Below are 26,211 nucleotides of genomic sequence, written 5' to 3' on the forward strand. Positions count from 1 at the left end.
GGGTCTAACTAGTCGGCGCATGCCCGTATGCAAATGTACCCAAATGCGGACTACAATCGCATGTAATCATAGAAACGTATTTGCTTATTAAAGTGTTCTCACATCAAAACTTCCAATTATCTTTCTCTCTCTGACGCACACACAAAATAAGTCAACAAGTATATTAAGTTGTCTGCATGCTGAATGAGTATTTTATTTATAACCAGTTTATAAAAATAAAATACAAAATAATTTTAAACCAAAAGAACAAAAAACACTGTACAAGGCCTTGATATGATACAAATGATAGAATAAACATAAATAATTACAGTTATGTACAATGCAAAACCTCCACTGGTTACATTCTTTCTATGTGACTGTACAGTTACATTTCAGAACCATGAGATACATTACAACACAAATATATCAACCATTCAAAAAAAACATCCAACAATCGAAGTCACATTGATGGATGGGCAAATTAGCAAATGCGACAATAAATAATTTGTCAAGTATTCATCATTTATAAACAAGTAATCCGATGTTATGACATGACAAGTGTCAGTTCACACCAAAGCTTTCATTAGTATCCACCTTGACTATCTGTTCAAAAAAAAAATGTCGGTTTGTCCTGTTGGCCCTGTTGGTATCTGCAGCCATGGCAGTCACATCTGACCATAGATACAGGCAAGCTAGTATATATATATGTATGTGTGTGTGTGTGTATATATATATATATATATATATATATATATATATGACACCTTGCTAATAGCAAGTCACTCGGAAAAAATGACAAAGAAAACTGTTATCAAATCTGAAAGGTAAGACTAGTACTACAACTACACACCACTCTGTGCAATAATAATAAAACCAGAAGAAGAAATCTGATTATCTTTTTTTTTTAAACCAGCATCACTGTTCACTGTCTGTTCCTCCCTTTTTATTGAAGCTTTGCAGCAAATAAGTTATGGTTCACAATAAAGGCTTTGTTTAAATAAATACTTTGAATATTTTACAGGCGTATATTAAAGGTCTAAGCAACAGCGTTCTGAAGTTTGAAAGCTTGAGACATCTTAAAATTTGTAAGCTTGAAATAGATAATTCAAAGAGGAGAATTTAAACGTTGACAGTCGGTGTTAAATGGAATTCAGCGAGCGTCTGTATAAAAGCATACAAGTATCACACCATCAGCAATCGCACCTCAACCACAGCACCCCCAACTTCTCACTTTCCACCTGTTTATAGGCAGAGGTCACACATTCTCACACAACACAGTGGGGAGCTCTCTGCAGCTCAATGCCGAAGCAATACAAGCAATCTGAACAGCTATATCCTACACTGACTTCAGTGGCGATATCCACCACTTGGACAGGCATGGCGTCAGCTTGGTTGACCTAACAGTGGAATGATCTCCAACACAGACAAGGCTCAGTCATCCCTCGCTGTGCACAGAGGGGGAGAGAAGAGACATTTAAGGCGGCTGACTGACTGAACACTGTCTGCCTTCAGGATGAGTCATCATAGCTGCTCTGAGAGACTAGCGCAGGTATCTTCAAAATGGGCATGAGTCCAATTAAACAGAACTCTCTATGGCTGCAAAATGCAATGTGCCCGTTCAAAATCCAAGCATATGATTTAGACCAATGCTTACCGTATCACAATTCAAACCACAAGATTTATCAAAATAATGGTAGTGTATTTTTATTTTGGCGGGTGTTAGTGCAGCTGTAGCATACTCTCAACCCATGTGTCGTCTCAAGTACCTAAACCAGTGCAAAGCATACTCTTCTCTTTTTCTTTTTTTTTTTAAATGTGATAACTGTCACACAAACCATCTTTGTTGCATGGAGGTCTGCTTGTTACTTCGATGAAAAAAATGCAGCATGTAATCTTTAAGATACACAATCATCCTAGGTCAGTGTAGGTAGCAAATTTCGAGTGCAGAATAGCGGTGTCAACAGAGCTGATGGGACGAAGCTATAAAACAAAATATACAGGTTAATATGAGCTAAATTTTTTAAAAAAAAGGTCTAAAATGAAGAGCAATCCCTTTAAGGTTATAGTCTTCATGGGACAGATGACAATTCAAGGGAACTGGTGTGCTGCTTTTATTTGAAGGCTGTTCTATTTTCCTTTCCTGTCTTTTCTCTGAAGAGCATGCAAAGAGTAGAATTGGAAGCTGAAGTTATTTTACAGTATCTTACAAGCAGAGGAGAGGGAAGGTGGAGTGGACAGTTTTGAGTGAGGAATAGGAAAACAATGAATGAAAACAGTGGTTTGTTACTTTGCCTTGTGTACAAACATACTGCGTGTCATCGCCGAAAAGACATTCTCTGGCACAAGAAAAACAAACGAGAAATGTTCTTTCCTTCAGAGGCATTAGGCCATCTTTTTTGGTGCGAGTAACACGTGGCAAACATACTGGATGATATTTCGTTTTCTTGAGGTCCGCAGTTTACTTTTTTTTTTCCTTTTTCATTTTTCCCCCTTTTTCTCCCCAATTGTATCCAGCCAATTACCCCACTCTTCCGAGCCATCCTGGTCATCGCTTCACCCCCTCTGCCGATCCGGGGAAGGCCGCCAACTACCACATGCCTCCTCCGATGCATGTGGAGTCGCCAGCCAGCCGCTTCTTTTCACCTGACAGTGAGGAGTTTCGCCAGGGGGACGTAGCGCATGGGAGGATCACGCTATTCCTCCCAGACCCCCTCCCCCCTGAACAGGTGCCCCGACCGACCAGAGGAGGCGCTAGTGCAGCGACCGGGACACATACCCACATCCGGCTTCCCACCCGCAGACACGGCCAATTGTGTCTATAGGGACGCCCGACCAAGCCGGAGGTAACACGGGGATTCGAACCGGCGATCCCCGTGTTGGTAGGCAACAGAATAGAACGCCACGCTACCCGGACGCCCTGTTTTCAAGTTATCTACGGTCATAAAGGACAGCCAAAACTGGTTCCGCTTAGAAGATTCCCTTTTTGTCACTACAAATGTCTACGCTTTCTTCAAGTTAACTGCTGTTAAAATAGTGTTCGACTTAGAAACATTCCTGTCGCTTCCTCTTATCTAGTTAAAATACTCTTTACAGCCCAGTGAAGAGGGTCATCTTAACCCACTGGCACATTATTTGTTTTTGGCTCCCTTTGTTATAATCACAAACCCACCAAAGTGAACACCCAAGCTGCCCAATGTGCCAAGGCACACGTTGAGACAAACATCTGTGTCTAGACATTAATAATAAATTAGTGTTCTATAATAAATGTTGCTTCCTTTGCTCCGACCCGTCACTACTACATTACTAAGACGAGGGCTGGGAAAACGGGTAATATTGATCGGGTCAGGTCAGCGACCTCTAAAAGGAATTTCTGTTAAAAAGAATTCTCACCTATAAACTGCTCATTCACTGATTGGTCGATTCATTCATTCATTCGGTGTGACAGTTTAAATTCTCCCTTAGCATCAAAGTAGGCACAAGTAAGCATGTGTCCTCACACACTTTACATGATTGTAGAAAGGATCATCGGGAAGTAATCCCCCTTTTTTTATACATTTTAAAATTAATGCAAGGGATACCGTACTATTCAGCTACTATCTGAGCGACGGTGGGAGTCAGAAATATCTCCTAGCACTGCAATAAATATTTCATTAAATACTACTGTACATTTACTTATAATATTCTGTACAGTAAACATCAAACCCTGCCTGAAATATCTAGGTCAATACATGAGTCAAAACTGGGCCAACATTCAGTTAAGTAGTGATCAATAATACTGACATCCAATCAGTATCATCCAAGTGCATTAATAATAGGGGCTAAGTGAGTTACTATCTACTTTGGTGTAGGATGTACCAAACACAAACTAACAGGGAGCTGATTTATGTAGCCACTGGTCTACCTAATGGTTTACAAGCTGCAGTACTACCTGTATTAGGAAATCCTCTTTTCGTTTTGTTTTTCAGCTATGCTAGTTTGCTCCACAACACAGTGCACTATATAAACTAAAGCGACCTGAAAATGACAACATCCCCTCTCTCTGATATAGGAACCATGAAGCCTGGCAGATAACCGTGTAAAGCAACAAAGTGCAAATGAAATGACCGAAGGAGAAGGGTGTGACATAGGGAGACAGGGGTGAGGTTCAAACTGGCAGGGAAGAGACAAAAATTACTTCTGATGTCTGACTACACTCAGGCCTTCATCCTGGTGGTAGTCACCCCCTCTGCCTGCCCTGAATGTGGACTTCCCAGCTTCTGTTACAGCTGCAGCAGAGCAGAGCTGAGCATCTGGGCGGGGCGACTATCTGCTCAGCTTGCTGGAGCACTTGCCCTCTCGACTGCAGCCTTTGCCCCTGGGCAGCTGGAAGGGGCCTGCGCGGGCCTGGCGGCTGCAGCAAGTCTCCTGGTGGTGGGGGTACGAGCGGCGGGGAGGGGGTGAGCCCGAGAAGCTGGGGGGTGAGCGGCTGCGCCCCAGGCAGCCCCCTCCTCCGCCCCCACGGTGCTCATGCCGGGAGGGCGAGGAGCTGACAGAGCGTTGCAGAGAGGACGAGCTACGTGGGGAGGCGCTGGAGCTCCGGTGGTGGTGGTACCCATGGTGGTGGTGATGGGGGGAGCTGGTCAGGCTACAGATACCCATCCTGGAGCCAGCATGCTGGACCGATGAGCGGTGGTGGAGCGGGGAGCCGCGGGAGCCGTGCATCAGCTGTGCCAGGCAGGTCAGGAGGTCTGAGTCGCTTGTGCTGCCTGCCCTGATGCGGTAACGCCTAAACCTGAGTGGGCGAAGGTGGTTGGAGAGAATCGAAGAGGCCAGGTTATAAATTAACAACAAAGTCATATATTCCATGGCAAAAATAGGTCAACGAAAAGGCACAGATTGTTAGAGGGGAATTTCAAAGTGAACATATGATTTGATACACTATTTTTTTGTCACTGCCCACATGCGTTTGTGTATATATATATATATATATATATATATATACACTACCGTTCAAAAGTTTGGGATCACCCAAACAATTTTGTGTTTTCCATGAAAAGTCACACTTATTCACCACCATATGTTGTGAAATGAATAGAAAATAGAGTCAAGACATTGACAAGGTTAGAAATAATGATTTGTATTTGAAATAAGATTTTTTTTACATCAAACTTTGCTTTCGTCAAAGAATCCTCCATTTGCAGCAATTACAGCATTGCAGACCTTTGGCATTCTAGCTGTTAATTTGTTGAGGTAATCTGGAGAAATTGCACCCCACGCTTCCAGAAGCAGCTCCCACAAGTTGGATTGGTTGGATGGGCACTTCTTTGAGCAGATTGAGTTTCTGGAGCATCACATTTGTGGGGTCAATTAAACGCTCAAAATGGCCAGAAAAAGAGAACTTTCATCTGAAACTCGACAGTCTATTCTTGTTCTTAGAAATGAAGGCTATTCCATGCGAGAAATTGCTAAGAAATTGAAGATTTCCTACACCGGTGTGTACTACTCCCTTCAGAGGACAGCACAAACAGGCTCTAACCAGAGTAGAAAAAGAAGTGGGAGGCCGCGTTGCACAACTGAGCAAGAAGATAAGTACATTAGAGTCTCTAGTTTGAGAAACAGACGCCTCACAGGTCCCCAACTGGCATCTTCATTAAATAGTACCTGTTAGAGCCTGTTTGTGCTGTCCTCTGAAGGGAGTAGTACACACCGGTGTAGGAAATCTTCAATTTCTTAGCAATTTCTCGCATGGAATAGCCTTCATTTCTAAGAACAAGAATAGACTGTCGAGTTTCAGATGAAAGTTCTCTTTTTCTGGCCATTTTGAGCGTTTAATTGACCCCACAAATGTGATGCTCCAGAAACTCAATCTGCTCAAAGAAGTGCCCATCCAACCAATCCAACTTGTGGGAGCTGCTTCTGGAAGCGTGGGGTGCAATTTCTCCAGATTACCTCAACAAATTAACAGCTAGAATGCCAAAGGTCTGCAATGCTGTAATTGCTGCAAATGGAGGATTCTTTGACGAAAGCAAAGTTTGATGTAAAAAAAATCTTATTTCAAATACAAATCATTATTTCTAACCTTGTCAATGTCTTGACTCTATTTTCTATTCATTTCACAACGTATGGTGGTGAATAAGTGTGACTTTTCATGGAAAACACGAAATTGTTTGGGTGATCCCAAACTTTTGAACGGTAGTGTATATATATATATATATATATATATATATTGTTGTGTGATTTTTATGGTCTTATTAAAGCTGCTACAAGGAGATTTTCACCAATTATTTATCAGTCTGTATTTAATTTTGATGTGTCTATGACAGACATAGGCAAATGAGACCATCACCAAGATGAGATACTGCTATGTTATTATTCCAAATGTCATATCAATTCCCTGCAAAATGTGACAAAAGGAGTTACAGCACACAAACAGGATGCATAACCACAGTTAGAAATACTACATTACCTCATCGCTGTTCATCTTGCTAACAGCTGTTTTTCCAAAACACCACTATGTCTCTCACTCCTCTCTTCAAAACAAATGCATAAGCTACCCAAGCGTGAATATACATCTTTGCAACAAGAGGAAATGGGAAATGAAGCAGTTCTTCTTGTGAAACACTACCACTTTTGTTCACAGAGGTGCTCAGAGTCAACAAAAATCCAAAACGCCTCATAGTACATTTAAAGCAAAATAAATCCCTTGCAGATAAGGGGTTCATTTGTTGGGGTAATTATGTCAAATTGATAAAGTGTGGCTGGACAAGAACTTACCTGCCCTCCACCGTGGGGCGGCTAGGTGGCTTTCCAGGGGGCGGGCGGGGCAGGAATTGGGCAGCCAGCTGCTCGGGGCCAGGAGTAGGATTTATGGGTCGCGGGATCCTACTCTTGCGGGACAGAGGGCTAGAAGAAGAGGAGAGGGAGGGAGCTTCATCCCCTTGGCGGTCTGATCGGGAGCCCAGGAGGGAGTCTTCGTCCTGTGAGCGGTCTGAAGCAGATGAGAGCTGGTCTCTGGGTAGGGAGGCCACAATGGGGCCACGTCGATCAGAAAGGGATGGGGAGGCTGTGGGAGAGGGCACAGGGTGGCTAGCCTTCTTCTGTAGCAACTTCTCCTTGGCAGAGCCCGGAGGAGGGGGTTCCAGCAGGCTGGAGGGCTCCAGGACTGGGATGCGACTATGCCTGCGGTTGGGATCCTTACGGAGGGCAGGTGGGGAAGAGGCGGCAGGGCCACTCATCTCCCCAGTTGTCAAATTCCCTTCTGCCTTCTCCTCTTCTATCTGAGCTTGATTCTGGGGTTCCATGGTGCAGGTAGGGGAACTCGGGTCATTGTCGGGGCCTTTCAGCTTGGGGAAGGCCCCGATGAGTGAGTCCTCTTGACCATTAATGGACGGCCAGAGGTGGCTGTTGGCAAATACTGGGCTGTGAGGTGAACGAGGGGAGTGAGGAGAGCGGGGTGAGCGGGGTGAATGAGGGGAAGAAGATGAGCGAGGTGAGCGTGGGGAGGACACTCGGCTTGGCACAGGGCTATGGGCTTTGGTGTGGCTGTCTCCGTTGACCAGTGTCTCAGCCAGGGGGTCTGTTGGAGTGCCTGGCTGGGTGGGCACACGGTCCTGAATGAAGTTGATGTCTGTCTTGTACTCCCGAGGGCCTGGAGCCTCAGCCTCATCCTCGGCATGCCTCTCCAGCAGGAGGCACTGTGGAGCACTGTCTGATCCTGACTGTGAGGACAGCCCAGAGGGACGTTGAGCCGTCAACTGGAGTGGAGGGGTGGGGTGTTAGAGGGGAAAGAGTAAGAGTAAGAAAGAAAAAGAAAGGGGTGTTACTCTGAAAATGAAAGGCATTAAAATAAATGAGAGAAATATTTCAATTGTCAACAGCCTGTTGCTGATAGACTACAACATGTCGAGTAGTGCTGTAGTTATATAGCAAGAGCCGGATGCAGATGTGACATTTAGAGAGAAATTTGATATTATGGGGTATTGAATGGAGATTAGTTTGGCAACAGCATGCAATGCCATAGCTACCATTATCGGACCGAAACACACGAGTGCTATGGCAGTGTCAGTCAAGCAGTGAGTACTAAACCGGCAAGTAGGACAGGAAACGTTCACGCAACTTCGCAGGGGGCTTCAACGAGGAGAGGGTGAGAAACAAATAGAGGGAGAGAGAGAGAAAGAGAAGGAGAGAGAAGACAAAGACGATCTGAAACAAAAGAGACCATGCAACCTGTAGTCATGACTCTACATTCCAAACCAACATGCCAAAATCAGACAGACACACACCCCTATTCAGTTGACAATAACACATCCCCAGACACATGGACACATCTGAGCATGCTCTGTCTGGCCTGCACAATGCCCTTCCTGGTTTCTGGAGAGAGCTGCCTGACGACAACACAATGACCAAGCGACACAAAATAAACATAGAAGAAGGCAAACGAAGCAAAAGCAAAATCAGAACAACCAAAAACAAAACAAGTCAGCAAGCTGACCACTGGCATATGGTGAGTGATGTACTGTAAGAAGAGAGAGGACGCTGATTGGATGAGATGTGTCTCTGACACTACAGGACCGCAACTGGTTAATCACCTGCTGCAGCTGGGCACGAGTGATGCGTATGACAGAGGGAAACTTGGAATTGGCAGCGCCTGCCGGGATAGCTGGCAGTTTTCTGCGCGTGGGCGAGTGGGTGCCAGGGGCAGTGTTTGGTGGTAGTGGTAGGGAGGCGTGGCATGAGGAGGAGGAGGAAGACGAGAGGCGTTCCTGCTGCCACCGCCGCCGTTGCTGCTGCTGGTCGGCAGACTGGCTGCGCCTCATGCCCGGTGGTTGGCACTGGTGCAGGGGGTCCGACAGGGTGGTCAGAAAGGTGTGTGGGCTGGGAGAGCGCAGTAGGATGGGGCTGGATATCCGGACCAAAACTTCCTCGGGCAAGGACGGAGGAGAGGTGGGGAGCTAAGAGAGGGAAGGGAGAGAAGTGGGAGATGGAAAGAGGAGGTTTCGTGAGACAGATGAGGGAGTGAGACGACGGAGGGCGGAGAAGCCATGACATGGGACGAGCAGGTTTAAAAGGGTGGAACAGTGCAGTGTGAAGTTGTTTAGAACTGGTCAGCTGTGGCCAAAAAGAGGGTGAGAGGATCGAAAGGGCAGCTTGAGGCTGTGGGATGTAGGAGTAGTGGATTATGGGAAGGAAGTGTAGATTTAGAGCTCAGTGGGAGTGGCTCGGTTAATGGGGAGGGTCAGAGGATAAGAAGGGCATTCATTTCTCTTGTATAGAAAATGTTTCTCTACGCTCTAGAATGAAAGCAACTGATGTTAGACTTTGTTAAGATAGAATCTGGATTTAGTAAAAGAGGTATGCTGAATGTTATGAATAGCAAAGAAGCAAACAACTCATTTAAACGTTTAAGTAAACCAAGGCTAATTTCGGAAATGAATCCATTTAATTTGCAAGCAACCAAAAGCAAGTTTTTTGTGAAGAAAAGTTAGTCAGTCTGTTGCAAATGAGCATCTGCAAATAAGATCAAATATGCATGAAATCAAATGCAAATCAAAGTGTGTTTCAAAGCCATGAGCTCTCTCTCTCTCCCTCTCTCTGCCTTGATCTGATAGAAGCTCTGATGATAACACAGTTATCTCTATTTCTAAGAAATATATGCAGGCAAAGAAGCAAGCACACATAAAGCAGTAACATTTTGCTTCAGATCAGAGCAAGATGCAGCTGGTGGATCACTAACAGTCATATGATTAAAGCACTGAAGTTCTACAGCTAGAACTCTGACTCTGTACAGCTTTTTAACTTTGTAAAATGCCAAGTACAGTCAGCATAATGTATGTTCTGTCATGGAATGGGACTGGGAGGGAGGGACCTTACCTGAGTGAGAACTCCTTCAGCCAGAGCTTCAGCTGGGCTGGTCGGAGTGACGGGTGGCAAGTTCCCCGGAGGGTCCACGTTCAGCTCTAGCCTGTCCACCTTGGCAGATCCTGTGGAGGAAGCCATTGCTTCCTGCTTAGCTTTGCCAGAGCTGGGGCTGTGGCTGCCCCTCTCCCACCCAGGAGAATGCTCTGTTGGGTGGAGCACCTCTGGCTCCTCTTCGTCCTCCTCTGAGGGGCTGGTGGTAACCTTGGCCCCAGGAGATCCACTGGGTCGCTCCACCATTACCCACTCCCTAGAGTCAACTTCCTGTCTTCCAGAGCTCAGGTTGAGAGCCACGAAGCCCCCACTGCTCGCTGCCCCCTCTCCCTGCTCTGCTGAGCCTGGGGATGCTGGCTTAGGAGAGCCACCTCCAGAAAGGAACTCCTCATCATAGTGCCAGACCCTTTCAGGACGTTCCCTGGCAGCTACAGCTTGGAGCTGGGCCACTGGGACCACTGCAGCCTCCTCAGGATCTTTCCCCTGTGGCTGAGCCCCCAAATGCTGCTTCGCTGAGCTAGATGCATAAACAAATACATTCAAAAACAGCAATATCTCTATTGTGCTACAAGCACAGGGTGTGAACAAAATTTTGGAAATGAAACACTGCAAACCGTGACGACAAACTGAGCAGACTGATGGCAAAATAAATAACAGAATTGTTGTCTTGTGTAACACAAGAAGATGTTTGAGGGGTGAACTGACCAGGCGTCCACGAAGCGCTCTGGACTGGGCTTGGATTCCAGGCCCAGTCTTCTCTCCAGCTCCAAGCTATAGATGTTGCGAAGCTTCCTCAACAGGGTGCCATCACGGTCCGAAGGGACCACATCAGAATGCACTTTGACTGGTGATCCCAGGCTGGGCCCAGTGTAGGGGCTTTGATGGCCCTGGTTGTTGCTGTGCTCCTCTTCTGCTGCTGCCTGTGGAAACAAGTCCATTTGCAACTTGTAAGAGACTTATGATAAATTTCAGTTGAGTACTTTGTTGTCATTGAAAACTTAACAAAACCACAAATTCTCACACTCCAGCACTACATTTTCAAACAAATGTGAAGTATAGAAGTTTCTATCCGTCTGCTCTTCATCAAAGCATGTGACCGGCTGTGCAGCCTACCTTCCAGACTGCGGTCCTGATACGGTTGCGGTTGCGGTCCAGCTCCTCCCAGACGTCAGCCTCCTGGTTGCGGTGAGGGTGGACTGGGGAACCAGGCAGGCGATCTGGAGCTGGGTTGTTCTCCCCGTCACTGAGCTGCTCATCCTGCAGAACCTCCTCCGTGTTCTCCCGCATCAGGTCGCCCGGGATCAGAGAGGCATTCGCCATGCTGGAACGTAAAAGTGTACACATAGATTTTTTTTTCCAAATCATATTGTATTTGATCTCATATGTAGCTCAAGCCAACCCATCCAACCTATCCAAACCCAGTCCTCAAGGACCCCCTGTCCTGTAGATTTTCATTGCAGCCTTGCATAGGTAGGCCTGCTTGTATTTACTCAACCAATCATATTATAGCACTTAATTATGTCAGATGTGCCAAATCTGACATAACTAACTGCATATTGGTTGAGTAACTACATGCCAGTATACCAATTCAGCATTACAATGAAAATCTGCAGGGCAGGGGATTACTGAGGACTAGGTTGGGAAAACGCTGACCCAGTGAAAGGTTTATGACTCAATTTAGTACATGGGGCAAACTGATACAATTCAATATCTAATATGAATTTGCAATACACAAAATAGCAATCGAGCTTTCATTCTTTTTTTCTTTTTTTTTTTACAGACTGGATGGACAAATATATATTTTCATCAAACATATTTGGGTTTTCAATTTTGAAAAAAGCAACAAAGAACTGATTCAACCGAGAGTGAATTGACCTCAACTAACCATGACCAAAACAGCCAATACGCTGCAAACACGTACCCCAAGTGAGCCGGTGTGAGGCGGGTGTGGTGCTGGGGAGTGGTGGCGCTTGCATTGATAGTCAGGGTGCCATCTGTGCCTGTCCTTTCCCAGTCGTACGGGTCGTTCTCCACTACGTTGTAGGTTTTCATGCTGTTGTCAAACACTGACATCAGCAGCTGTAACAGCACGAGACGTAAAGAAACAAAATGTTTTTTTTTCTCGTCTTTTAAAAATTCTGGAAGATTCGGGCAAGATAAGGTACACTCAGACATGAAGCAGCTCGGGTAACTTTTTGCCAGACTCTTTATGACAGCGAACAACACAGGAGAGGGGGTGACCTGGTAAAAAGTTGAGAAACACTGAACTTTTGAGCGATATGGGCAATATATCCCCTGGCAATGGCCAATCAGATTCACGTGTTTCACTTCTTGCCTACCGCGCTGAAAAAAAAACAAAAACAAATTTTGGTTCCTAATTCCCACTAAAACAAAAATGGATGAGAGGCAAATCATTATGGTCTGTGGATTCCCCATTTTAATACAATATTCAGCTATTGTTCTCTTTTTTTCTTAAATTTATTTCTGATTTTTCCCTTTTTCTCCCAATTTAGTGGCCAATCGCTCCCTATTCTGGTTCAAACATCCTACCTCGTACTGCATGCGTTCGCCAACTGCATCTCTCCGGCCAGCAGTCTTGAAGGAGACGCCTCACCACTTTCGTGACAAGGCGAATCCAGGCTGAACCACTGCTTTTTCCAACACACACAGAGACGCATTCATGTGACCAACACAAGCTGACTCCGCCCCCTCCCGAAGACAGCGTTGCCAATTATTGCTGCTTAATCGAATCCGGCCATAGTCGGATCTGACGAGACCGAGGCGCGAACCCCGGTCCCCAGTGGGCAACTGCATCGACACAAAGCCGATGCTTAGACCGCTACACCACCGCGGACCCAGCTATTTTTCTCTTCATTAAATGAAACATGGAATACCAAGAAAGAGATGACTCAAACAATAAATGCACTGATAAGTCTCATATGAATTGATGACCTACACGATTAGCTACTGACTAAAATGTTGTGAGCACATCGGAGCTATTTGGAGGAGGCAAAAAAACACAGGGTGATATGCCCACAAGCAATTAACACCAGCAGCAACTTCAGCAATACACCGCTTTGTGTATGGAACACAGCTTTAGGCTTAAGACAAGAAGACTGGACGGGGTACTCAAAAGATTCTGCAGATACGTCTATTCAGTGGTCACGAGACAGCTGAGTCGCTAGTTTGAAAATGCAGTCAGCTTCTTAGCTGTTGCCTAGTGCTGTGGATCTCCAATATGGCTGTCAGGGGTGGCTGCATGACTTCACCTGCCATAAGACAGTTATGCTGACATTATGTACCACAAGCAATCACTTGTCTACAAACCTTTTATTTGATAAAGTTTTGAACCAGCATTTAAAAAAAAACAAAAAACAGCCAACATTCTGAAATCCAACAAAAAATCAACAACACATGACTCCATCACCTGATAGTCAGGCTTGGTGAAGTAGTCAAGGCTGGAAATGTGGTCCAGGAACACACTAAACTCCGAGGGCAAATGTTTGAGCATCAGCCGATGGTCATAGGTCTCCTTCAGCTTCCCCACATGTTCCTGGAACACAAACACACACGCAAACACACAAAGTTACACAACATACGCACGCACGCACGTGCACACAAAATCTGTCACCACTCATGACTTACAGCGACCTCAACAATGCCGATTAGATTCTAGAAGCGGTAACATTTATTGGTCATCCTTACTTTGTCCTTGATCTTTCTCCATGGCAACTGGCCAACCAGGAACTCCACCAGCATGTAGAAGAGGGACCAGAGGTCATCATGACGACCCATTTCCTGTAGAATTGATTCATCCCAAGGTGAAGTTAAAATTATTATCTGACCACCGGACAGGTTGATAATGTTTTATTGTTAAAAAAAAACCAAAACAAAAACCCAGATGTGCGAAATGACGCAACACAGGCGAGACACTGACAGGAGCCGATTGTGGGGAATAGCACATGTAGGAGTGTTTGGCTTGCCACCCCTCATACACTACACAACAGCTCTGATGTGAGGCTAACACTGACCTTATTCTTGTGTGCATTGACAGATGCGTAACGGACCGTTCCCCTGAACCCTGCCACAGGCCGAGGCTGACAAACAGGAGGAGAGACAGAGGAATCAAACACTGCTGCTGATATGGTCTCTATAGTCAGGCCCATTAAATTCACAGGCACAAAACAGCATGATGAAAATAGACAAAACAAAAAAAAAAAAAAGATGGAAAGAAAATCTCCATAGAATACATTCCTTTTCAGCTCAAAATAGCACAGAAGATAAAAAAGAGAAACTTACAAACTGCATCTTCGCCTTCCATCGTTACTTAATTTAGGTTTCGACACTTGCACAGCCACAGCGTATGATGTGTGTTACAGGAGGGTACTTACAGGTCGGACCTCCTGGGAGGAGTTGGTAAACTGGCGAGCCAAGCCAAAGTCCAGCATGTAGCACGTACGGCAGGTGCTGGGGAAGCGACCCATGGCAAAGTTGGACTGAAGTAGTGATGGAGAAACAAAAGGGGTAATGAGGCGATAGGTAATCAAATGATAAAGATTAAGGAGAGACATCAAACTTTATTGGTTTTATGTCAAACTGTTTGTATTCATGTGGTACCTGGGGGATAACTTATCTCTACGGTGGGAAATAAATTTACTGCGACGGCTTCAAATACACAAGGACTTAACATTTCATTCTGTTTCAGGCATTTAGCCAAGGCTCTTATTGAGACAGACTCATGAAAAGTGCAACGGTGGAATACGATAAATTGCTGGATTGGCAAAATTGCATTAGCCAATATTAGAGAGTGCACGGGTCAGTACAAAAGCACTTAGACATTATGAGACAAAAATATTTCTATAAACCGAAAATGTATAGGTCAAAGAGGGCTAGAGAAGGAAAGGGAAATATTTATTTAGTCAATAATAAAAAGATAAGAGATCCTTGCCTAAATCCCTTTACTACCTTGCACACTTAATAATTCTAGATACAGAGATACTCTTAGATTCCTTTTTCTTTTTTTTGATATTCCTGTACTCCTGGTCTTCCTCCTTTTAAAATATTGAGATACATCCCTTATGTTTTTACATGAAAAATATAAGTTGAGTTCCTTGCTAACTAGGCAATAAAAGCTCCATCAAACGGTCTTGATGCATGCTCCATAATCCAGGTAAGAAAATCAAAGAAGGTTGAATCAGTTCATCTGTCAATAAACGTTACATCCAGATGAACTGATTCAACCTTCTTTGACTCAATCTGAACTGTCCATCCATCCATTTTCCAAGCCGCTTATCCTAAGTAGGGTCGCAGGATGCTGGAGCCTATCCCAGCAGTCATAGGGTGGAAGGCGGGGAAACACCCTGGACAAGTCGCCACACCATCTCAGGGCAGACACATTCACACCTAGGGACAATTTAGTAAGTCTGATTCACCTGACCTACATGTCTTTGGACTGTGGGAGGAAACCGGAGCACCCGGAGGAGGTGGATGCGGGGAGAACATGCAAACTCCGCACAGAGGACGACCCGGGATGACCCCCAAAGTTGGACTACCCTCTGGGCTCGAACCCAGGACCTTCTTGCTGTGAGGCAACAGTGCTAACCACTGGGCCACCGTGCCATCTGAGCTAGTTTAAACCATTTTCAGCTACCGTCACATCAGGTCTCAATTGACTCACCGGTTTGATGTCACGGTGCAGGAAGCCGACTGAGTGGATGCTCTCGATGGCCTCCAGGATCTGGCGTCCCAGACGCAGGGTGGTGCTGACACTGAAGGTGCCCCTGGTCATACTCCTCCTCAGGTCGGCCAGGTTACGGCCCTGAAAGAGTTCATGTACAAAATAACTTGACACGGGACCAAGCCAGGTTTTTCTTTTTTTTCTTGCTATACACCAAAGCTTCAATGACTTGCCCAAATTCACTGGCCAAACACACACACACACAAATATAATTTCAAAATAGCATGAGACTATCAGCCTGTGTACAACTATTACATCTACATTCAGCTCCATCATCACTGGACTCACTGGTTGGTAAGCTGGGTAGTAGACTTACCTGAAGCTCCATCACCACGTAGTTGAAGCGATCATTGCGGCCGCATCCCACAAAGCGACAGATGTGGTCTTTACCTGAAAGAGGCAGAGAGAACGACACGTTCTCAGGAGGGTTCCTAAAGGGGGAGGGAGCGGGGGAGCAAGAAGTCTCTTCAACGGTACGTCACGATATCTGTGGTGTCATTTCACCGTACGATATGTTGCGCTGCATGAATCTTAAAGATCCAGCCATCCATCAATTATCCAAACCGCTTATCCTGCTCACAAGGTCGCGGGATGCTGGAGCCTATCCCAGCAGTCATTGGGCGGCAGGCGGGGAGACACCCTGGACATGCCACCAGTCCATCACACACACATTCACACCTACGGTCAATTTTGTACGGCCGATTCACCTGACCTACATATCTTTGGACTGTGGGAGGAAACCGGAGCACCCGGAGGAAACCCACGCAGAAATGGGGAGAACATGCAAACTCCACACAGAGGATGACCTGGGATGACCCCCAAGGTTGGACTACCCCCGGGGCTCAAACCCAGGACTGTCTTGCTGTGAGGCGACCGTGATAACCACTGCGCCACCATGCCGCCAATCTTGAAGATGTGCATTGTCATTTCCTATTCCCTCTCCAGTCGCTACAAGCCCACCGCCACTCAGCTTCCCTGAATGACCTCCTGACTGATTTATAGGGCACTATTCTGCATGTGTGTGTGTGAATATATATGTACTTTTCTTTCTTTGTGTGTGTGTGTATGTGTGTGAATATATATGTACTTCTCTTTCTTTGTGTGTGTGTGTGTGTGTGTGTGTGTGTGTGTGTGTGTGTGTGTGTGTGTGTGTGTGTGTGTGTGTGTGTGTATACACTCTGGTCTCTGGAGATATTGCTGTGTTGGCAGCCCTGCTGCAGCCACACCCCAGACTTCTTCAGCATAGTGCAAAAAAAAAATTACCCAATGTTCATCTATAAAGCAGCACACACACAATTGTCAAAATGAAAACACACACACACACACACACACACACACACACACACACACACACACACACACTTAAACCTCAGATTTTTCCCTTCACTGCCCTTAGTTTGCATTTTTACCCATAATTCGACACAGCTGCAAATCACTCTAATTTAAGGGCACAATAAACAGAGCAAGGGGAGGCAGAAAGGAAGGAAGAATCTAAAAAGACAAAAAGTAAAACGTTCTATTATTAGCTTTCCGTGTTATTAGCACTTTATAAACCCATTTATCTGCTTACAAGGCGTTTGGGTCAGTGTTTGTTCTTCGGGAGTGGGCAGTGAAGCAGTGTTTGGGGGCTGGGGTTCAGCTGTCTCACATTACATCCTGGTTCCCTCAGGAGGAAAACAGACCCATAATGCTTCAGGCCAGGGCCATTAGACAGCAAACATGATCTGAGCCCATTGATTTTCCCCTCTCAGCAGAGAGAAAGAAAAAGGCATGATGGTACAAAAAAAAAGGGCAGGAAGGAAGAGAGGAGGTAAGGGACAAGGTTAAAAAAAAGAAGAAATGAGCAAATAAAATGCCCCACCACCCCCACCCCAAAGAAAACTCTCCCAACTGCTTTGTTGGTACTCGGTCTCCATGTGAAACAGGGAGTGTCCCAGCATGCTCACAAATTCAACGCCTCCCCTCCTTTTTTTTCCCCCTCACCCTTGTCGCCATGCATCTCAACCTTCCAGGTTGTGCCACTCAAATCCTTGGGCTTTAAAAAACAGGGAGGGGGTTCTGAATCCCAGAACAAGAAATGACTGGGACGTGTCGGCTATCCCTGGCGAATTGTGACCCGTTTTGTACTACAGAGACGGAGGCGAACTGAAGTGAACTAAAGCAGAGCTGGAATCTGAGCCAAAGTGCGTTTGGAGATGAGATGGATGATCTACGGCTGGTCTCGGATGGAGGGATTGATCTAGAAGGCTGTAGATGTGAAAAGGGTGTCCATGTACTTGCTGAGGGCTTAGGTTGCTCTTTATGCCAGTTAGCACATATCGTTTCACAATCTATTGTCAATGAATCAGAATCAGAATCATGTCTATTGGTCTTGTAGCTTTGCACAAACATGGAATTTGACTCCAGTTTTGTGGCTCTCTCAATGTACTTAACACAGAATAACAACACTACAACACAACAATCTCCAGATATATACATAAGGATTGACTTATACAGGCGAAATAAGAGGTGATAAGGTGCAATGGTGCAGAGAATATATCAGAGATGCTGAAATAGATGTTAGCAGGTTACTTGCATACATGTCTGAGGTAGATGGACATGGACAATAAAGTCATATGCATTAAAAGGTCACAATTTTCAACATTATCTCTATATAATTGTTGAAGGGATAACACTCCCATTAGTAGCCATGACGCTGAGCAGTCTTATTTGTGTCTCTGAAATTCAGCTGAAATTGTGTCCGCCTGTGATGTCACCGGCGGCCACTTTTCTGTCCAATTTTGGCAGCATCTCAAACGCAGACAGAACATTTTTCAGTATTATAGCTGCAAATGTGTTATCCCTACAACATGCATGTAGAAATAATGTTTAAAATCATGATTGTTTCCCTTTAAATCAGCTTAGGATTACTGCAAGAAGAGATGTTGATTTAAATGGGAATCAGAGGGTGTAGCTCTGTCACTACTATGTCATTTTCTGTTTTTCCTTGGTGTTTTCATGTTTATCTGTGGGCCTGTCATTCCACCAGACCCAGAGCAATTCCAGGCCACAAAATGTTTCTCTGAACGCTTGCTTTTTATCTGCCAAGGATGCAAAAGGACAAACAGGATACATGCTGCCAGGTCCGGTCAATCCATCCTAGCAATGTAACTGAACCCACTGAATCCATTTCGACTCACCCTGGAGCTTCTTGAGCACGGCCACCTCCATCTTTAGCACCTGTTTGGGCTGCTGGGCCGATTCCACCTTCAGTGCCACACTGACCCGCGTGAGCTGGTCCAGTGCCTCGTAGATCTCCCCAAACCCCCCGCCCCCGATTTTCTTTACCTGGGGTAACAGGGGCAAAGAGACAGAAAATGAAAATTTGCTAGGTCCAAAACTACATGTATGTTTATGCATACAGGAGGCTGGTCCCAGGTTCAATTCCAGCCAAGTGTCCTTGGGCTATGTACTGAACCTGTAACTGTTTGCTTGCTGCAGATGAGTATTGGTTAAGTGATGCTGAGATGAAGAGGAGTGGGTATGCACAGCTTAATGTCCATTGTGAGGATGTACCAGTATCACTTTCTCACTGTAAATATCGATCCAAAGATAAATGTTTCAGTATTGACTGATACTGAGTACTATTTTGATCCATTACATTTGATAAACACTGCAGATTTAAAGCATTAGTTTGGGCTCAATGGGTAAAATAACTGAGACAGAATCAGCTCTTTTCCACCACTGATGAAATACATTCAGGCTTCCCTACGCCAAAAATGCAGTAAATCAAGCCTTTTTTCCCCCCTTTTAGGCCATTTTATGTCATGTTACTCATGGATTTTAGTATCAAATTTTAGTCTTGGGTAAAATCTCTGACAAGACACTCCATTTTTAGCCTGATATCTGGAACCAGTATCGGAGCATGCTTAGTCCATTTTATCTGTGGTGCCTTTGCACTGTAGTCCTTTGTTTTAACTTGTGCTCTGTGTTTCGGTAAAGAATTGGAGCTCAACTTGACTCCAACACATCTACGCAACAAAATTCCCAAGACAAATTCTTTCACATTAACAGCACTTGCAGTTTTGATTATGGTATATTGCTGATTTAACAGTTTTCTTTATTTTGTCTTCTTTCATGTTGTTGTTTTTTTCCAGACCCTACCCATTCATCCGCACCCCTCACAAGTAGTAGTGTTTTAATTTCCCCTAAACTCCCCACACGTCCTTCAGTGTCCTCCAACACACACACACACACACATACATTTGTGCCATACCAGGAGCTAAACTGAGGGGATTAGCTGCAGTATTGTTATGTAACTCTTCTCCTAAGAAGACAGGAAGTGGTGCAGCACTGCCAAATAGGAGTAGAGTAGCCTCACATGGGCACCCAGGTTGGCACAGCATGGAGAGACATGGGCCCTTGGGGTAACACTGCTGCTGCCTATAGCTCGCTGCACTGCCAGAAATAGCAACTCAAGCTATTTTTAGGATTTCACCTCACTACGCTGCAGCAGCAGTGCCTGGACAGAGAGGCTCCGACCTCAAACTGCCCAGGCCACAGGTAAGATAGGAGAGGAGAGAGGAACTGTCCAATGACAGAGTAAGGCTGGGGGAAAGCAATTGGTGCATCGATGTCTGGGCTGTGAGGAACACCTGTGTAGAACTAACCCTTTTGTATAAAACTGTGTGCGTGCGTGCGTGCGTGCATGCGTGTGTGTGTGACAGGGAAGAAGCTTACGGGCACAAAGACAGTTTGCATCCACTGTGGGACCCATAAGAACTGTCGGTTCAAGTTGAACTGATAATCTGTCAGCTATCAGCTTAAACTAAACAAACAAACAAACACAAAAAGCGTCAAGTTACTGAACCTGCTGATAGTTATTTTCTGTTTACCAAACTTCCCACAATGTAACGGCTACACCCATTGTTTCCTTCTGATCAAATATGTGAACCTCGTTACTCACTGGAAGCCAAACAACAATGAAGCCGTTGTGGGCTGTTGTTGCTTGCGGGCGTGGAGGGGGGTTGAGGAGGGATGAGGATGAGCTAGGGACAGGCAGTGATGGGGTCGGGGGGGGGACACACACTTTCTATTGTCACTTTATACACGTGTTACTTACCACTTTCCATCGTTCCTTGACCAGGGCGAGGACACTTAGGATGTCGGTTTGCTCTGCTCCCCCACTCATCCCGCCAGTGGACCAGGCCCAAGGATCTTAGTGCTTTCCCCTATGACCAACCAGCCTCAGACTGGGACTGGCATCTGGGCCCCACCGGAGAACCCTATAGAAGCCCAAGAGAGTGACAATGCTCTACAGTTATCACAAGACAAACTCTCACAGTGGTAAACAAATAACAACCTTAGAAGCACAGGGATTTCAGTTGATTTATGCTAGTTTTCCTATACAGAATCACATCTTGTGCCAATTCTTGAGACTTAATCTAGTATGTTAACATATCCATAAGGGTTCTCATATATGATCAGTGGTAAAAGAAGAAAGAAATACACTTTATTTTTGTCAATGTGCAGTTTGGTTACAATAAATTTGTCTTCTGCATTTAACCCATCTTATTGTATAAGAGCAGTGGGCAGCTGCAGCAACCGGGGATCAACTCCACTTCTTCTTTCCATTGCCTTGGTCAGGGGCACAGACTGGAATATTAACCCTAACATGCATGACTTTTGGATGGTGAGAGGAAACCGGAGGAAACCCACGCAGACACAGGGAGAACATGCAAACTCCACACAGTAAGGACCTGAGATCACCTGGGGTTCAAATCCAGGACCTTCTTGCTGTGAGGAGACAGTGCTAACCGCTGGGCCACCGTGCCCACTGCTCTGTGCCAGCTGTGTCATTGTTTTCCTACGGGAAGACTGGTGGCGTCCAAATAGGTGGAAGCACTACCCTTGGTGCGGCAGGGTGCACCGCTCGAAATTGCCACCGAGCGCTGCACTCAAAGTTCAAATTATTTCAACTTTGACCTCGGTTGCCACTGACCTTTCAAAGTGCAACCAATGAGATAACAGTTGTATGTAATTTAGCCAGAAGCGACATATGCAAGCAGGGGAGGTAGAGAGTGATAGAAGAAAAACTTACTATATACATATAACCCATTAAAAACATACCATGATCTTGGCAGGAAAACTAATGCATGCTGAAATGTCAGCAGTCAGATGGGGCGACCCGGTTTGTGAATAGGCATATAGTTCACGAACTCAGCTAAATCCAATGCTAAAGTTAGCTTAGCTATGACGACGTATAGTACCTGCACTGCGCTTTGCCTCTGCACCAAGTGTCTGAACTATGCTCTGTGTCTTACGTCATGGTGAGCAAAGAGCAAACTTCTTGTCATCTGAAGGCAGCCTAAGATGTTGCTCGTTATAATACATGCCAATGTTCTCTGCATGTTGATTATAAAGGCCAACATTTCGCCAAGACCTAAATAAGGGCAGGCAAGATTGGATGTAGAATGTAAAAGTAAATCTGCGTGTCGCCAGAGTAAAAGTTAACCCCTCTGTTTTAGCACCTGATGATTTTAATCCACAGTCTCAGCTGCAGCTGTCACACCTGCTACTAGCAGCTGTCTTTCCAGACAAACTTTCCCTACATCAGTCAGTCAACCCCACCAGCTGTCAAGATTTATTAAAAGTAGTTCTGTGTTACATACCCAAAATGTAATACCCAATTCAGAGTCTAAGATTACAAAATGTTTTATCCCAGTATCAGATTCATATGTCTATTAACTATCTCGTGTTTGAGAAGTTAAGCCACATTATTCTTTAGCTTTTTGGAAGTTGTACAACCATGCCGTTTAATCTCCTGCCCGTCTGTACCTTGGTAGGAAGAACGCTGCTTCTTAACTGCTTCTGCATCAGGAAACAATTTTGTCATTTGCCAGTTTAGTCAAAACCCAAAAATATGAGTCAATCCAATATTCCCAAGTGGTGCTTCCCATCTCTATCAGAACATCTTGTGAAGATTTAGACACCGACCCGCTGCTGGAGAAACTCTGCGCCAGAAGAACTCTTCAGATCTCGTCTCGGAAGACAAGTTGGAGCGCTAAGACAAATCCGTTGCAGTTTGCCTTTGTGCTCACACTGCACAACACCCATCTCACAAAACAGCAGGCTGTCTAAACAACAAGGTTCACGTGGAGTTTCCTCTGGAAAAGCTGTGTCTGTGGTGCTATGTTACACAACAGCCATGTCACAGATAATCATCTCTCAGAGGAGCACACACTGGCAACTTCCTCTAGTTTGGCTTCAAACACACAAAGCGGGCCTGGCAAACCTGATTTCAAATAATCATTCTATATGGACGTCTATAGTTACGCAACAAGACTCCTTAACACCATTTGGTTCACAGGGCATGATGCTGACATCAAGAAGGCGATCAATCCCATCAAGCATTGTGATGGATTTGAGAGCTCCCAGAGGGCAAAAAAGGCTGGAATACACAACAGTGAAATGAAGAAGACGATGAAATCTGACACAGGGCTGACACTCAGGGAGGAATGTGGCCTCGCTATGGCAGCATCTTTCCAATTCCCAGCAAGGGGAGCATTGGATAGGAGAGGGCTGAACTCAAAGAACCCAAGGATGGATACATGCCACTATCTGTGGGTGCAGATGTTCAATTTTTCCAAATTTTCTCTTGTTAGGGTTTCGATTTTGCATTCTTTACAAGACACGTTGTTCTCTGATCTAAATATTCTCGGACAATCTTAAGTCTTCTTACTTCAGAATGTCGCATCAAGTACATTCCTACCTACCATGTCTTCTACATGGGCATCACATCAAATCTTTAACTTGCTAAACGTTGTTTTGGTGCAAGATGAGGCCATAAAAACAAAAATATAGCCAAATGCACATCCAAAACTAAGTAGGGCAGGTGCTGGATAAAACCATGCCGGCATACAGAAAGATATAGAAAGTAGGAACATTATCTGCACACTGGAATAAGAGCTCCCTCATTTCACTTTGCAAATTTTTAACCAAAATGGTCTTCATCAAGCAAAATGCAAACGACAACACACATCTTCAGGTTTTTGCCTGGATGAAACACTGCTAAATAAAAGAAGAGAGTTCTTAATTCAGGGTGTGGATTTCTTCACAACCACGTAAACAGAAGATATTGAGGCCACAAAGCCTTGTCCATGTCATGAAACAGGAAAAAAGTAGGATACTAAATTCCAACTATAAATGGACCCAGCGTTGTATTCTTAACAGCAGTAGAATGGTGCCTTTCTACGTTGGCCTCAACCCCAGAGGCAAATGTGGAATGGAAACGAATGGTAAGAATCTTATTTGAAACTTCAATTTGGTCTAATGCATCTTTGTTAGATGGATTAAAAAGCAAGATTCTGAAGCAGAACACAGCCTGTTTACAAGAAAATAAGGTCACGTTCCAGCTACCATGTACCTCTCCTTAATAGCCACATCCAAAAAGCCATATTTGAAAGCTATGAGTGCAGAAAGGGTCTGCCGATCCATGCATTTTTACATATAAATCCTAAAGTAAGCCAGATTTGGGGAGACGTCTTTTAAAGAGATGAGTAGATTTCCTCATGGAATGCTAAATCGAGGATGACAGAAAACAAACGATCAAAGTGATTCAAACCCTGCGATCGGGGTCTTGGTAAACACCGTAACGAAACAACCTCTGCGCTGAGTTCAGTGTCAGAACTTCAAGGTCACCTTTTTTCCAGGAGTTTGTGACTGTTTGATTAATTTGTGAGAAATCAACATTAGACACGCTTGTCGCTCAGCCTCTTTCCCGGCAGTATATGGACTTGAGTTATTTCTTCAAAATCGACCAAAAGGAGATGGTAAGGAGGCTGCCGTTTTCCAAATTCCCCCACAATTCCATAGTTGAGAGGGGGAATTTCTAAAATAAGGGGATTTGGGTACACACACGCACACGCACACGCGAAACGGCCCCTAAACTGGTTCAGCAACTGAGCCAACCCGATACCTGCCAAGTAAGCACGCTGGAGTCGCTTCAACAAGTACAGTACACACACACATGCACACAAACATACACACACACACATACACACACACCAGACTGGCTCACACTGTGACTAATCTCACGCCTCACAGAGAAGCATGGCAACGTTTCTCTTTCTCCTCCTCCATCTCCTCCACCTCCACTTGTGTATTCCTTCATCATCATAAAAAAACAAAACAATCTGGGGCAGAAAAGCAAAAAAAAAAAAAGACCAACGTGTGAACACCAACTGCTGTTTCTGCGAGGCATGCTTCCTGACCCCAGCATGGCCACAGTGACGATGGTGCAGTGCCATTTCCATTTGCTGACTGCAGCTTGTCGTCTCCTCTTGCTCCGCCGGAGACTCATTTTATGGCTGGATCAAGCGACAGGTTCGAGACGCAAAATGACAAGTCACCTCTCAGGCCATCCCTCCGGTTCTCTAAACCCGGGTGCAGAGACGATTTTGAACCGACCCCCCCCCCCCCTGTAAATATTGCCTGGGGAGAAAAAAAAACTACCTAAGGATGAGGACTAAAATGCGCCTGCAAATACATTCACCCCTCCACGCAGGCACACTTTCCCAATCAAGTGCAAATAACTGAGCAAATAAACTGATTAAAACAGCCACCCAGTTCACTTTAATCACATCTATTTACTGGCCCGAGAGAGAGAGGGGGGGGGGGGGGCTAGCTGCTGCCGTCAGAAGCCGTCTTCTAGGGAAGACTACGCACCGAATGTCATGCGGTGTGTATTCATGAGACAGGGGATGACTGTGTCCAACCGTCCTGTGACGGGGGACGCCTTTACTTAGACCATTCTTCCAAAAAAATATTTAAAAATGGACTTCCAGTGCTGCATTACAGCACAAACGCGAGAGCCGAGTAAAAACCTCATAAGTGAACCGGACAGCGAGCAGGCGCGCAGCTGTGGGTGATGAGGCGGCGTCGGCGGAGTCCTGACAGGTAGGCTGCACAACGGGGCCGCGGCGACGTCAAAACACGTTTGTCATGCCAGCTATGTAGCGGTCAGCAAAAAAAAAAATTAAAAAAAAAATGCACATAATATATAATTTACTCTGTTATTATTGCCCGCTGTACTGGCTCGAGTGAGAGCTGTTGCGTAGCGAGGTGGGCTGATTGCCCGTCCACAGGCCACGCTACGGCTCATCCTCCTCGGCGTGGAGGTTAGCAGCTCGGCCAACACTCAGCGTGACAAACCCCCCCCAAGCCGCCCGTTTGCAGATCGATGAGTGGAAGGCAGTCGTGGCTATGCTACAATGGCGATCGTATGCTATCGTTCCGACAAGCACGTCCGCCGTGTCCTTACCTTCAGGTCCTTGCTCCAATCCTTGATCCGAGAGGGGCCGGGTGTGGTTACAGAAAATCCTCTACGTTGGGAGGCTGTGGCAATAACAACGAGCTGAGCCGAATCCCATAGCGAATCAACCCGGGGTTGCGAAGTCTGTTGCGGTGACGGTTACATGTGCTTACTAATAAGAGACAGATAGAGATGTTGAGAGAGATAGAGATAGATGTGTTTATACGATCGTCTCGTTTCTCCTTCTCTCTGTCACCTCAGCATCTCTCTCTTTCTCCCCCCTCTCTCTCTCTCTCTCTGTCGCTGCGGATCCGTG

General features: G+C 45.4%; 1 protein-coding gene across 2 annotated transcripts; it reads right to left on the reverse strand.

Moving 5' to 3' along the window:
- Positions 1 to 176: 176 nt before the first annotated feature.
- ttbk2a (tau tubulin kinase 2a) lies at positions 177 to 26,170 on the reverse strand. 2 transcript variants are annotated; one of them, XM_056295747.1, is made up of 17 exons: positions 26,152 to 26,170; positions 25,905 to 26,067; positions 20,706 to 20,868; positions 18,784 to 18,931; positions 15,921 to 15,994; positions 15,545 to 15,685; positions 14,259 to 14,363; positions 13,899 to 13,964; positions 13,573 to 13,665; positions 13,295 to 13,420; positions 11,789 to 11,946; positions 10,981 to 11,188; positions 10,573 to 10,787; positions 9,829 to 10,384; positions 8,547 to 8,909; positions 6,733 to 7,712; positions 177 to 4,750 (listed from the first exon to the last, which is right to left on the reverse strand). In XM_056295747.1, the coding sequence occupies exons 3-17, from the start codon at positions 20,772 to 20,774 to the stop codon at positions 4,282 to 4,284; spliced, it is 3,771 nt and encodes a 1,256-aa protein (XP_056151722.1). In that variant the 5' UTR covers positions 20,775 to 20,868; positions 25,905 to 26,067; positions 26,152 to 26,170; the 3' UTR covers positions 177 to 4,281. The 2 variants fall into 2 exon arrangements, with proteins under 2 accessions (XP_056151722.1, XP_056151721.1); XM_056295746.1 differs by having other exon boundaries at positions 25,905 to 26,163.
- Between the last annotated feature and the right edge of the window lie 41 nt (positions 26,171 to 26,211).

This window comes from Lampris incognitus, chromosome 16, assembly GCF_029633865.1.
Source record: "Lampris incognitus isolate fLamInc1 chromosome 16, fLamInc1.hap2, whole genome shotgun sequence".
In the NCBI taxonomy this organism is placed as follows: Eukaryota; Metazoa; Chordata; class Actinopteri; order Lampriformes; family Lampridae; genus Lampris; species Lampris incognitus.